Source organism: Perognathus longimembris, chromosome 2 (genome assembly GCF_023159225.1).
Source record: "Perognathus longimembris pacificus isolate PPM17 chromosome 2, ASM2315922v1, whole genome shotgun sequence".
NCBI classification, from domain to species: domain Eukaryota; kingdom Metazoa; phylum Chordata; class Mammalia; order Rodentia; family Heteromyidae; genus Perognathus; species Perognathus longimembris.
In genome coordinates this window covers 105,385,974-105,399,970 of record NC_063162.1, presented here as the reverse complement: position 1 = coordinate 105,399,970, position 13,997 = coordinate 105,385,974, and the positions used below count along the sequence as shown (strand labels likewise).

The window sequence follows — 13,997 nt, the reverse complement described above, 5'->3', positions numbered from 1 at the left end:
ACAGATGAATTGATAAAGAAAATGTAATATATAAACATACATCATATATACACATTTATACATATATTGTAAATATCTAGCTAGCTAGCTATATCTATACATTTATGGTTCAAGCATAAATACCCAGCCATAGATGTACAAGTGGTATCTGATTGTAGCAAATCAATGGAACTGAAGGACTTTGTGTTAAGTTGGAATAAGCTAGACACAATAAGACAAGTATCTGCCCATCTTCTCACATGTGGAAACTAAAAAGAGTTGAGAAGAATAGAATACAAAGATCACAAGAGATCAGATGAGGGACAGAGTTGGGAAAGTATGGTTGGATTTGATTAATGTATGCATATATGGAAATATCACACTGAATGCCTAATTAATATATGTGAATGAAAAAAAGTTAAAATCATAGCAGGATGAGTTTGATTAATAATAGTACATTGTAGTTCAAAATAGAAGTTTTTAGTTTGGGGTTATGGGTTTTTCTTGAAACACAGTATCTCTATGTAGCTTAGGTTGGTCTCGGACTCGTCATCCTCTTGTTCCTACCTTCAAAGTGCTATGGGAGAGGATTTTTAATGTCTTTACATAAATAAATTTAAGGCATGCTAGTTATCTTGAGTTGATCATGACTCAGTATAGACATGAGTCTAAATATCACATTGTACCTTACAGATATACGCAAATACTGTATACCAGATAAAAGTAATTTTAAAAGCTCTGACCATTAAAAATGTGACATACAAAACTGGGTATCTGTGGCTTACATTTGTAATCCTAGTTATTTGGAAAGCAGAGAATGGGAGGATCACAATTCCAGGCTATCCCAGGCAGAAAAGTCTGTGACTTTTTCATAGTTGGGTGTGGTAGCATGCACCTATCCTCCTAAACTATGTGGGTAACATTGGGATTTGGATCATTGCTGTTCCAGGTGAACTGGAGCAGAAAAATCTGTGAGATTCTATCTGGGTTTGGTCCTGTGCACCTCTCATCTCTGCTGAGACAAGACCAAAACAGGTGGATTGGGATGCAACTAAGGATGCAACTGGACAGAAACTGATAGCCAATTTCAAAAATAACCAGTGCAAATGAAATGCTGGTGTCTCATGAGTGTGATCTTAGCTACTCAGAAGGATGAGAACCAGAGGCTTGAGGTTCAAGAGCCTTGTCAGAAAAGTCCATGTAATTTCCAAAATAACCAGTAAAAAGCTGGGCTGAAGGCAATGCTCAAGTGGTAGAGCACCAGCAGAACATACAAGCCAGGCAAGCAAGAGGCTCTGAGTTCAAATGCTGGTACCAGCAAATAACAAACAAATAATAAATAATGGTAAAAATTTCTAAAGATGGATATTGTTATGACTATATAATAGCATTACTGTATCTAGTGAACTTTAATTATATAGTTAAAATAGTTATAATGATAAAGTTTATGTAATATATTTTTACCAGAGCTAAAAACCTGATACCATGATGTGTGAGTCACCTGTCTTCAGCTTCGGCCTTCCTCCTTACATATCTAACCTCACTTCTCCTGGCTCCCATTTTCCACATGCAAATGAGCTGACACCCCCATCTGAGCACTCCTTGTCAGGTAGTAGACACCGAGTACCTGACCTATGCCCAGAATCCCACAAAAATAATTCAAACTGGCTACTCTAGACCTGCTTAACTTACCTCATCTGTTCCTGAGCTCAGGAAACCCAGTAAATGCCTTTGTCCACAGGCCCTCCCTTCCTCTCCACCTCTTGATCTTCTCCAATACTTTGCTGTGTACCATTCCTTACCCCACTGTGTGACAGACTGTGGCCTTCTTCTCAGGAACTGCGAGTAATAAAGCATTTTTGTGGAGCCTATCCCTGAAACTACTTGGCTTCCTATACTTCAAATTTTCTCCAAATGTATTATATTTTAAGATAGTTAAACATACAGAAGCTGTCTTCACTCCACTTATTTTAAGAAATATAAGTAAAGGCTATGATAAAAATGATAATTTTTTTACCCAAGTAACAAGTCAAAATGTTTGATAACACACTGCTAGTGTAAATAAAGAGACACTTATTCATGGTAGGAATGTAAATTTTTACAGCTTACCCCACAGAAAATACTTTGGCAATAAAAATATACATACATACATACATACATACATAAATATATACATATACATACATACATACATACATACATATATACATACATACATACATACATCTGTAATCTAGAAATTCCACTTCTGGTTAAATATTTAAAAACCAGTGGTTCCACCTGTAATCCTAGCTACTCAGGAGGTTATGATCTGAGGATCATGCTTCAAAGCCAGACCAGGCAGGAAAGTCCATGAAACTCTTTTCTCCAATTATCCACCAAAAAGCTGGAAGGTAAGCTGTGGCAGAGCACTAGCCTTGGGCAGAAAAGCTCACAGACAGTGCCCAGGCCCTGAGTTCAAACCCCAGGATCAGTATAAAACAAAACAGGATCTTGCAGAGATCCTATATACCCAAGTTCATAGCAGCAGCATGCATAGCAGCCAAACATGGAAGCAACCCAAGCAGGCACTGACAAATGAAGAGATAAGCAACATGTGATACAAATACAAAATCCTAAAAAACAATACCTGACAAATGCTACAACATAGACTAACCTGGATGGCATTATTATGCTAAGTGAAATAACAGTTACAAGAAGAGAAGCACTGTGGGAGTCTGCTTATAGGAGAGATCTGGAGCAATCACATTCATAGAAATAGAAAGTAGAATGGTAGTGGCCAGGAGCTGGGGGAAAGGTGAAATGGAGACTTATTTAATGAGCACAGAGTTTGCAATTTTGCATGTCAGAAAGTTCTGGAGTATTGGTTGTACAACAAAATGAATATATCAAGTACTAAACAATACTAAAATGGCTTAGGATCTTTTTTTCTGAAGATATTTTTGTGGATGTGCTAGTATCTGGGCTTGAACTCAAAGCCTCATGCTCTTGGCACTCATGGCTGATATTCTACCGAGCAATACTAACAGCTCAGTCTTTTAGTGGTTAATTGGAGATAGAAGCTTTCAGACATTTCTAGACCCCAGCCTCCTGAGTAACTAGCATTACAAATGTGAGCCACTGGCACCCAGATTAATTGTATTGGGTGTGGTTTATAAAAAGTCTTTGAGCTTAGTACTATAATAAACAATGATCTTTATTGTATTCTGACTTACATTTCATTGGATATGTGTTCAAGAAGCATGTAGAAAGATCCTATGGACACTACAGTTAGTTTTTGAGGAACCTCCATACTGATTTCCATAGTGGCTGAAGTAATTTACATTCTCATATATAACCCATAAGGGTTCATTTTAAGTTTTGTATTGAAATAACGTTTATTTTAAAAGTCAATTTATAAAATATTAAAATTATGTTTAAATGTGTGAGTATCAGGTAGACAATGTCAAGAGCAATGTGTGCTAATATAAGAGACAGAAGACTGGGTTTCCTTTCTGCTTTCACTTAGATAAGCCAGGGCAAGTATCGATCTTTCAGCACTTATAGAATGGAAATAATAGTATCTCAAAGATTCTTCTTCCATATAGATCATTAGAAAAAAATAAATGACATACTTAAAACTAACTTGTAAGTTTTCATCTTTGCAACCAATTACTTGATTAATTTCAGTACAAGTAGACAGAATTACTTGAAAAATACTTTATGTTTCATTAGGGATTATGTCAGGAAACTTATCAGTAACCGTATAGAATGTCTGACTTTGAAAATGAATAAAACATTAGTAGCATTAAAAAATCACCAATATTTTCAGTAATGAATTTTTTAAAATCCAGATTTGTTAATTTAATAACAGCCTTAAGAGAACCAAATGTAAAAACATGCTAACATTTGAATATATGACCATCCAACAAAAGAAATAATGACAAAAGTATGGAACCAGGTAAACAAAGGCAGTATTGTATTATAAATACATAGTGGCAGACTGTGCTATTTAATACATATGATTGGCAAGTTGCAGTCTTTTCAGAAAGTGATTTGAAACATAGCAAGACCAAATTGTGTTACACTTCAAGCCAGGGACTCTGTTGGCACACTCCAGTCAATACATTAGGCATTCCTCTCAGACTGAATTCTATCACTCTAATTCTAATGCTACAAGTTAGCTACTTTCCCAAATTGAAATTCCAAATAACAATTTAGATTCTCTTCCTCTTCCTCCATCTACTCATACACCTCAGTTCAGAATTTTATATTTAGTGCCTCCCCTAACTGTATCTATTCCTTTTCTCATGGCTACTTCCTCAGTTCCTTACCCAAAGTCAGGACATACTTACAGGACAAAATATAGGAGGAGAGTTAGGTTTAGGGGATGGTGAAGTTTGTACTGAGCATGTTTACTTTGAGCAATCTTGGAGACTGAAGATTTTCCAAGGATGTGCTTGAATGGGTGTGGACAAAGTCCATGATAGGAGAACACAAATACACTGGAACCCTGGATATGGGTGAGATACTCCCTTCTAAATACCTTTTCAAATTACATCATTCCAGTGACAGAACCTTCCTTTCAATGTTAAAAGTAATCTAGGTCCACATTCTAGGTCCACAACTGTAGTTGCCCTTTATTGGTGTTTAATATTTCAAGCTTCTTGTTCTTAAAACTTCTAAAGAGTGTTTTACATGCTTTATGTCTATGACTCTTATCTAATCCAGAAAGTGTACAAAGAAAGTATTCAAAAGAAAGGAGTTGGGCAGGGCTTAGGGATTCACATCTATAATCTTAACTCCTGAGTTCTGAGGATTGTAGTTCAAAAGCAGCTGGGGAAAGAAAGACTGTGGGACTCTTCAGTAAATTAAAAAAAAAAAAAGCCAGAAGCAGAACTGTGGATCAAGTGGTAGAGTGCTAGCCTTGAACAAAAGAAGCTCAGGGAAGGCACCTAGGCCCTGAGTTCAAGCCCCAGGACTCCCACCAAAAGAGAAGGGGAGTTGGGGGGAATAAATTTAATTACAGTAGCTTTAATAATGACAATAGACATCTTTTAGTATAGTGCTGGCATGTAAAGGGTGTGGTAAAATTCCTATTGAAAGGAGTAAGATTTATCCACTGTTGATTTTCACAAAGTTCTTAACATCTCAATTCTCACCAAATCTGACATGCAAGTATAACTTCAACACAAAAGTGGCTACTTATTAAATAGTTTTAAGAAGCACAAGAATTCACACTTCTATATATAATCTGCTTTAATGAAGGTCATCTTATCACCAAATCTAATATATTTTCATCCTAGAAGAAATTAGTATCTATTTAGCAACATGCCTTCACAAAATTTTACACTTATTCCTGGCTCACATGTACTTCTTTGGTGATTTTCTCCAATGGTCACACTTCTCTCATGTCTCCCAAATGGGCCAGTGCTTCCTTGTCTCTATCTCTTGGTTGTTAGGTCAAAGACCTAACTACTGGCACAATAACTATTCACAGAAAATGAAGAGAAGGGGGGAGCTAGTTGGCTCTTAGTGAAAAGCAAAGAGCCAAAAAGCTGGAAAAAGGGCTGGGGATATAGCCTAGTGGCAAGAGTGCCTGCCTCAGATACACGAGGCCGTAGGTTCGATTCCCCAGCACCACATATACAGAAAACGGCCAGAAGTGGCGCTGTGGCTCAAGTGGCAGAGTGCTAGCCTTGAGCGGGAAGAAGCCAGGGACAGTGCTCAGGCCCTGAGTCCAAGGCCCAGGACTGGCCAAAAAAATAAAAATAAAAATAAAAAGCTGGAAAAAAATCGAACGTTCTGATTTGGGCTATGGAATTAATACAATAATGATTTTATGTCTTCTAAATCTTAGTGAAGTTCAACATGTGACCCACTGACAGTAGGCAAACAGGGGTCACACTGATGAATCAGTGTTATTTTATAATGCCATTTACATAAAAATATATAGAAGGAGAGATCCTAACTTGGAAACATTCCATGAAATCTATAAGGTATATCAATCCTGTATATGTTTCAGCATCTAAAATAAGGCCTATCTACGGGTATGTTGGTATGGTCTCTTGGGAGAAATCATTTGAGGGTATCTATTAAGGCTGAATATAAACCAAGACTTTGACACCGAGACCTCAATCTTAGGTGCATACCAATGATAAATGAGCTCATAAGAACAAAGCAGGTGCAATAAGAGTAGGGTAGTATGCAGCAGTAAGGAAAAAAAAGAAACTACTGTCTCACAGAATATTAATGAATCTCACAAATAAGATAAGCCAAAGAAGCCAGACCAAAACAACCTATTACATGAAGTTTAAGAAAAGGAAGACTAACATGTAGTAATGTGACTAAGCAGATTTGGAAATCATCATCATCTTACATCATGTATTTTAATATATACCAGTTTCTTTAGGCATATGAATTCATTACTTTTAAGCTTGGAGATCTGATAAGAGAAGTAACAAAAACAGAAGATATTGATTGTAAAACTGTAAAATACAGTTTGGGGTCAAAATGAAGAGAGCTAGGAGAGGTGTAGTGCACACACTGAATAACAGCATGCTATCTATCCATGCTGTTCAATACAGGAAGCAGGCCAATTGTGCAACTAACATTAATAACGGTGACTTGTTCTTTCGAGGTGAGCACTTTACCACTCGGCCATATTCCCAGCCAGATTCTTATTCTTTTGATGTGATGTCAACCATCTGGACCTTTGGCAGTAGATTCCTGACCAGCTTCTTTAAGTTGCCATCCAAACTTTGTTATCTCACAGATAAGAGGAGCTCTTCTTCAGAAAACTGAGGGAAGACAACTTTACATAAAAGTGGTTAAAACCTTTAAGATCCCCATAAGTATCCCTGATCAGGTATGACTTCACAGTTTTGAACTGATATATATATATATATATATATATATATATATATATATATATATATATATATATATATATATATATATATATATATATATATGGAGAGAGAGAGAGAGAGAGAGATTGATCTGAAGATACAAATATTCACATATCTGTTATTAACTCTGTCCACTGAGACAGCCTCAACCAACAACATGGCAGTAGCAATGATCACATCCAGCACTGACATTTTAGTTTCCAAATAACACTTATTATAAGATACTATGATCCTACTAGAAAAAGGTTGATTATAGACCAGCAGAAGGAAAATAAATAATGAGCCTGGAATATAACATTCTTATACCAGAAAGGAAGAAGTATTCAAGAATCATTCATGGCAATAAAAGGTCAAGGGGCCTAATAAAAGTCAAGTAAGCTGGTCAAATTTGGGAGAATGAATTAACAAATGATAGTGCAATCATAGGTTATAACCCAGTGAGTACAAATAAGAACTCATAAATCCACACTAATAAACATACCAATGAATAAATCAGAAAGAGAAGGAAGTTAATCATTACAGTAGGGTGGCCTCTAATAAAATTGTAGAAGGAGCCCAACACAGTGGCACATGTCCATACTCCCAGGTCTACGGAAACTGAGGTGAGAGAATCATCTGAATACAGGGCCACCAAAAAAAGAAGTGCGTGTGTGTGTGTGTGTGTGTGTGTGTGTGTGTGTGTGTGCATGTGTGAGTGAGATTAGTAAATGGCTATTTGTCCACCATCATGAGTTATTGATTTGGGTAAGAATCAGCAACAAATGTAAACCCAGATGAAATTTTTAAAAGAAGAATGGCCCACACATATTCTTGAGTATTCTCTACCAGCTACTATGAATTTGAAACAAAAAATGATTTAAGAAATAGAGGAGGGTGGGAATATGGCCTAGTGGCAAGAGTGCTTGCCTCCTATACATGAAGCCCTGGGTTCAATTCGCTAGCACCACATATATAGTAAACGGCCAGAAGTGGCACTGTGGCTCAAGTGGCAGAGTATAAGCCTTGAGCAAAAAGAAGCCAGGGACAGTGCTCAGGCCCTGAGTCCAAGCCCCAGGACTGGCAAAAAAAAAAAAAAAAAAAAAGAAAGAAAGAAAGAAATAGAGGAGAGCCAGGCACTTGGGGCTTGCACCTATAATCCTAGCTACTCAGGAGGCTGAGATCTAAGGCTTACAGTTCAAAGCCTGCCCTGGCAGGAAACTGTGAGACTCTTATCTCCAATCAACCACCAGAAAACTGGAAGTGGCACTGTGGCTCAACGAAGTAGAGTATTAGCTTTGAGCAGAAAAACTCAGGAACAGTACCCAGGCCCTGAGTTCAAGCCCCACAAGCAACGATCAAGTGATCAAGGTTATCCTAGTAATGGAATGTCAATATCATGTGCTTCTACTATGAGATCATTAAGAAAAATACAGTGATTAAACTTGCATAAATTTTCTCATTACTCAATTAAAATTATGCATATAGTGAGAAAAATCAGACACACTCAATTTAATGTATTCATTTTATTTTATGAGTCAATCCTATGGGCCAATTATATTTGATGCACTGACCTACAAAGTAACTAGCCTATATTTGTCTTCAGGAAAGGAGAATGAAGAGACAATTTACTAAACGCAAGTATATAATCTGAGAATATTACTGAGACAAGCTGATTACTGATTAAGGCCTCTAGGTTAGTTAATGGTATTAGCAATTAGCAATGCTAATTTCCTGCTAGAATAATGCTGCGGTTATGTAAAAGAATGAACTTATTTCTAGGAATGATGATGATATGTTATTTATAAATGGCAGTAGGAAGGGGTGAGCGAGAAGACAGAGAAAAGGATTAAACTAATATGGTAAGACAAGTAGCATCTGGGAAATCTGGGTAATGGGCCATGGGAATATTTTCTGTTCTTGCAGCTTTCCTATATGTCTGACATTAGATCAAATTAAAAGAAAAGGAAAAACTATACAAAAAGGAAGCAATTTTGCAGGTTAGAATCCCCAGCATCCTTGAAACACTGTTATTTTAAAAATTACTTTTTTATTTCACTCTTTTCCAGTTTGATTCCATTTGATTCTGTTATTGCTTTAAGAATTTCTTAGTTTACTTTTTATTGTAACTATCAAATTTCTTAAGAATGTTTTATTCAGTACTGTGTACATTAAGTTTAATGATCCGGAATTCAGAAGACTACTAAGCCATTTCCTAAAGGACAGCTCTCAAGCATGAGAAATTAGGTAGTCCATTTTACTTTGCTTTTTTAAACTCACTCTCCTCATACATGGATATTTCACTTTGCAGCTTAAAAATCAAGAATATTTATCATATTCTTCCCTCTGTTTCTTCATGAGTAGGAAGTAGTAGATTTCAGTGTTTCACGACAGAAACTGTAATGCATTATATATAAATGTATATTCTTTCACTACATGAAGATTACTAACCTTGATATTATGAAAACAAATGCAGTATATGCAAAATCAAGAAAATTCATTTCAGAATTACACAATAAGTGCTTAGAAGCAAAAGCCGCCTTTGTGTTAAATGCCACAGAGACGTTTGGTAATTATACTCTCTTCATATGATTTTTGTTGTTGTTGTATTTGACTGGGTTTGAACTCCGGTTTTGTGCTACTAGGCAGGTGCTCTACCACTTGAGCCACACCTCCAGCCCCTTAATCTAAAATTTTACCAGATAATGATTCAGGTTTTACTACAGTAATAAAATAAATAAAAAAAATACCTGGTTCAGAAAGTGGAATGCTGGAGTTTCAGCTAAAACAACTTTCCGTTCATCACGAAAGTTTGTCGTGGGCATGATGGCATAAGGGAGCCCCTCTGTGTCCTTTCCATCTTCCTCTTCTTTCTCTTCCTCTTCCTTTACTGTGACTGTGCTATCTTCTTCCATTTTTTTCACAACTCTAAATAGAAATTACTGCACAGTCAGCTACTTAGTAGTATCTTCTTTTGTAAGTAAAATTAATATTTTCCAAAAATTGGAAAATATTAAAAGTAAGCAAAAATTCAAGAGGAGTAAGCTGCTCCTTACTTAAGTCCGGAAAGTTGGCTATAATCTCATACTATAACAGACTGCTGGGTTGGTGAGTCTGCCTCCCTCCCTCCTATCTTCCTTCCCAACCTTCTTCTGCCCCTCCTCCTCCTCCTCCCTCATTCTCCTTCCCAACAGTCTGTCTGCCTCTCTCCTCTCTCCCCCTCCTCCCTCCTACCTAGCAAATAATATACACAATAGAATGAATGTGTTTATTTTTCTGCCCAGCAAAACATTTCCTGTCTGTCTGTCTGTTTCCCTCCCTCTGTCTCTCTCTCTATCTCTCCGCCCCCCCCCTGCCCCCAGGATTAAACTCTGGTCCTCAATGCTGTCCCTGAGCCCTCTATTAGTTAGTTGACCCACAGCTCTACTTCTGGCTTTTTGCTGGTTAATTATAGATAAGAGTCTCATGGACTTTCCTGCTCAGGCTGATTTTGAACTGTGGCCCTCAGATCTCAGTCTCCTGAGTAGCTAGAATTACTGATGCGAGCCACTAGTATTCAGCCTACTTTTCCTAATTTAAACCCAAAGAATATTGCAGTTGCAAATAATATCCTTAATTTTTCAGAACTAAAATGCTAGTAAAGCTGGGCATGGCAGCCCATTCCTGTAATGCATTTAGGGAGCTGAGGTAGGAGGATCATGAGCTCTAGGGTAGGATGAAGTCCAAAATGAGGCCTTGTATCAAAACCTTAAAAAAAAGAGAGAGAAAAGAAAAACAAAGGCTAATGTTGAACGAGTAAAGTAACAATAATTCACTCAACTTATTAAGTTGTCCAAAACTGAGCTCCTAGGGGAGGGAAACTGAAGCTTTTCTGTTATTAGTGTAGACAAATGTGATTGCCAGCTTTGAAAATTTTTCTGCCTCAAATCATATAGACAGGTTAGCTACATCACTGTCAGGCCCTAATACAAATATGTGGGATTCTCTGTTCAAAATAACAACAGAAATGTACTATAAAACTTACCAAAATTTAAACTTTTCCCTCAAGATATTTTGTTTAATTAGGAAGTATAAAAAAGGGTACTAGCAATACATGAATAATACAAACTTCCAAATTGCAAGAAAATATGCTGATGTCATATGCTATGCAATAAAACAATAATAATATCTTGATTGATCATAAGATTTTTTTGGCTTACTTTTCTGCAAATTCCCTTGTTTATACTTTTTGCAACTTCATTTGAGACAACTCAAAGTAATGTCAGTTGCTTTTAGAAAAATACAAGATCCCAAATCATTTTTGGCAGGTTTAAAAAATGACATTGCCCCATTTGTAAGGAAATGGAAGGGCTTGGAAAAAGTTATACTAAGTGAAGTGAGCCAGACCCAAAGAAACATGGACTCTATGGCCTCCCTTATTGGGAATAATTAGTACAGGTTTAGGCAAGCCATAGCAGAGCATCACAAGGCCCAATAGCTATACCCTTAGAAACACATAAGATGATGCTAATTGAAATGAACTCCATGTTATGGAAACAAGTGATATATCACAGTTGTAACTACTTTCAATGTCCTATGTGTATGTGTAGTTTCTATTATTGATAATGTTTTGTATCACCTTCCTATGTTTGTACCTATACTATCTCTGTAATCTTATCTGAGTATATTGGAAACCGTGTTTACTGGTATTGGAAGTAGGAAATTCAAAGGGAATACCAAATTCGAGAGACACTGGGTAAAAAAAGAGAAATAACTACAAAAGCAATACTTGCAAAACTGTTTGGTGTAAGTGAACTGAACACCTGGGGGGGGGAGGGAAAGGGGGGAAGGGAGGGGGGCATGAGGGACAAGGCAACAAACAGTACAAGAAATCTATCCAATGCCCAACGTATGATACTGTAACCTCTCTGTACGTCAGTTTGATAATAAAAATTTGAAAAAAAATAAAATAAAATAAATTAAGTACTAAAAAAAAAAATTTTTTTTGAGATGAATTTTTTCTGCAAATGCATATAGCATCTGGTTAAGAGTAATCACAATTTAGATAGATTTCTGACAAATCACTTCAAAATACATAAAATCTAGAGATATTGAGTTTTAGAGAGTAATTTTTCTAAGATGTTTAACTTTACAAAGTTGATTTCATTTATGAGCTTTGTTTCTTTTAAAAAAATATTTCTGATGGTCCTGGGATCTGAACTCAGATTCCAGTGCTTTCTAGGGTGTTCTAACATTTGAGCTGCACTCTCAGTCCTTTTTGCTCTTTATTTTATTCAGGTAGGATCTTGCTTTTTACCAAGTCTGTACTCAGAGGACAGTAATCCTACTATGTACACTTTCTACACCGTTGTGAGCTTCGGAGCTTAATTTTAAATGTAAATTCATCAGACATTCATTTTGACATTTTCTGTGACATCTGTGTAACTTATGGAGGCTTACAAGAGATTCTAAAAGTGACTTGATTGGTACTGGTGGCCAATCTGCTCCAGAACACTTGCTTATGCCTTCTATTGCTGAATTCTATTACAAAGGGAACATAAAATTTAAAAATGTTCTTCCTTGTTAATTCTTGGTTTCCTCAAAGGTTCATGTGAAAAGTGTTCTTTACTGTCAAATGCAATGGTTCTTAAATAAGCGCAATGGGAATTTGGTTTGCAACATTGTAGTTTTTTAGAGCTGGAGGTATTAAACTATGAACCATGCAAATAACTTTCTGGTGTATTTGGTTGCAACCTCTACTTGCATTGATTTTGTGATAATTTACTAAGCTTTCAAACTACAACTCTACATGAATGCCAGTAACTCTTGTTCTTAGCAAATACGATATGGATGGATTGAATTTGAAGCCTGACTCTTCAGATCTCAATCTCCTGAGTAACTAAGTGTAATTAGAGGCATGAGCATCAGCACCTAGCTATTTTTAATTATTAAAGAAAGTCTACCATATGTACGTATATATATATATATATACATATGTTTAAAAGAATAATAATATAGGTGCCTATTGACCATTTTCAATAAATATCAATTCATGAAAAATTTTGTTTTATCTTCAATCCTTCCAATGGCCATTGTCCAGATAGTGTTGAATCAAACCTAGAAACTCAAACTTAATATACACTGAAGAATTTCATAGTATTATGAAGAGATCTCATTCCTTTTCATAGCTACATATTCCTTTGTGCTTATATATGTATGTATTACTTGAACAATTTATAAATGGATAGAATGTGTCCAGCTTTCTTCTATCATTAAAAATGTTATGAAATACAGCATATATATGATATATATCAATCATATATACATACATACACACACACACACACACACATATATATATATATATATATATATATATATATATATATATATATCTCCCCTGAAATCTTTATAAACAAGACAGGATTAACTTTGAAAACTTGGGTTAAGTTTGAGGCAATTTTCTCAAAGCAATGTACCTTTGAATATGGTACCTTGCCTTTCCAGGCAAAAAGTAAAAGCCTATTTGAAAAATAACCTAAAAGCAAAATGGGATGGAGGCATGACTGGAGTGTGTTAGCATTTCCCTAGCCTCAGGTCCTCAGCTCCTCCCACTAGATCCCAGACCCACCCATACCTAATGAGCCACTCCTACTCACTACCTAACTACTTCCCCTTTACCCTGAGAGAGAATCTGCCACCTGGATAAGGGGCAGATGTCATGTAGCTCCCTCTCCCGTGGGAACTATGGCCCCACTAATAAACCTCCTTATGAACCTTCTCCTCCTGTCTGTGATTACCTCCGCATGGTCCTCTGGGATGGCAGATACCTATGCTTTCAGAGTGGAATATCTTTGTAGGAACAAGGACCTGAGTCCAGTAACAAGGGAAGGGAGGGAGGGAAGGAGGGTGGGAGGGTAATTGGGAAGAGTGAGTTGTAAAGTAAGAAAACACAACAAAGCAAAATACAAAAGTCTCATGAATGTTAAAACCTTAAATAATAATTAATCTTATTAAATAATTGGAAGGAAAACACGAGATAGCAAAGCTTAATGGGTAAAACAACCACTATATAAGGATAGTTATGACAGGATTCCAAAGCCTGTACTTAAAATTATTATATGGCTGGTAGTATGTTTAATTGACAGCTACAAATAATCTAGTGACATAAAG

General features: G+C 36.3%; 1 protein-coding gene across 1 annotated transcript in view; it reads right to left on the bottom strand.

Moving 5' to 3' along the window:
• The window catches only part of Ccdc146 (coiled-coil domain containing 146), a 70,226-nt gene extending 60,466 nt beyond the window's left edge, over nt 1–9,760 (bottom strand). The window contains exon 1 of the mRNA XM_048339844.1: nt 9,596–9,760. Coding sequence (XP_048195801.1) covers nt 9,596–9,760 — 165 coding nt within the window. The remainder of the gene's footprint in view (nt 1–9,595) is intronic.
• Nucleotides 9,761–13,997: the final 4,237 nt, after the last annotated feature.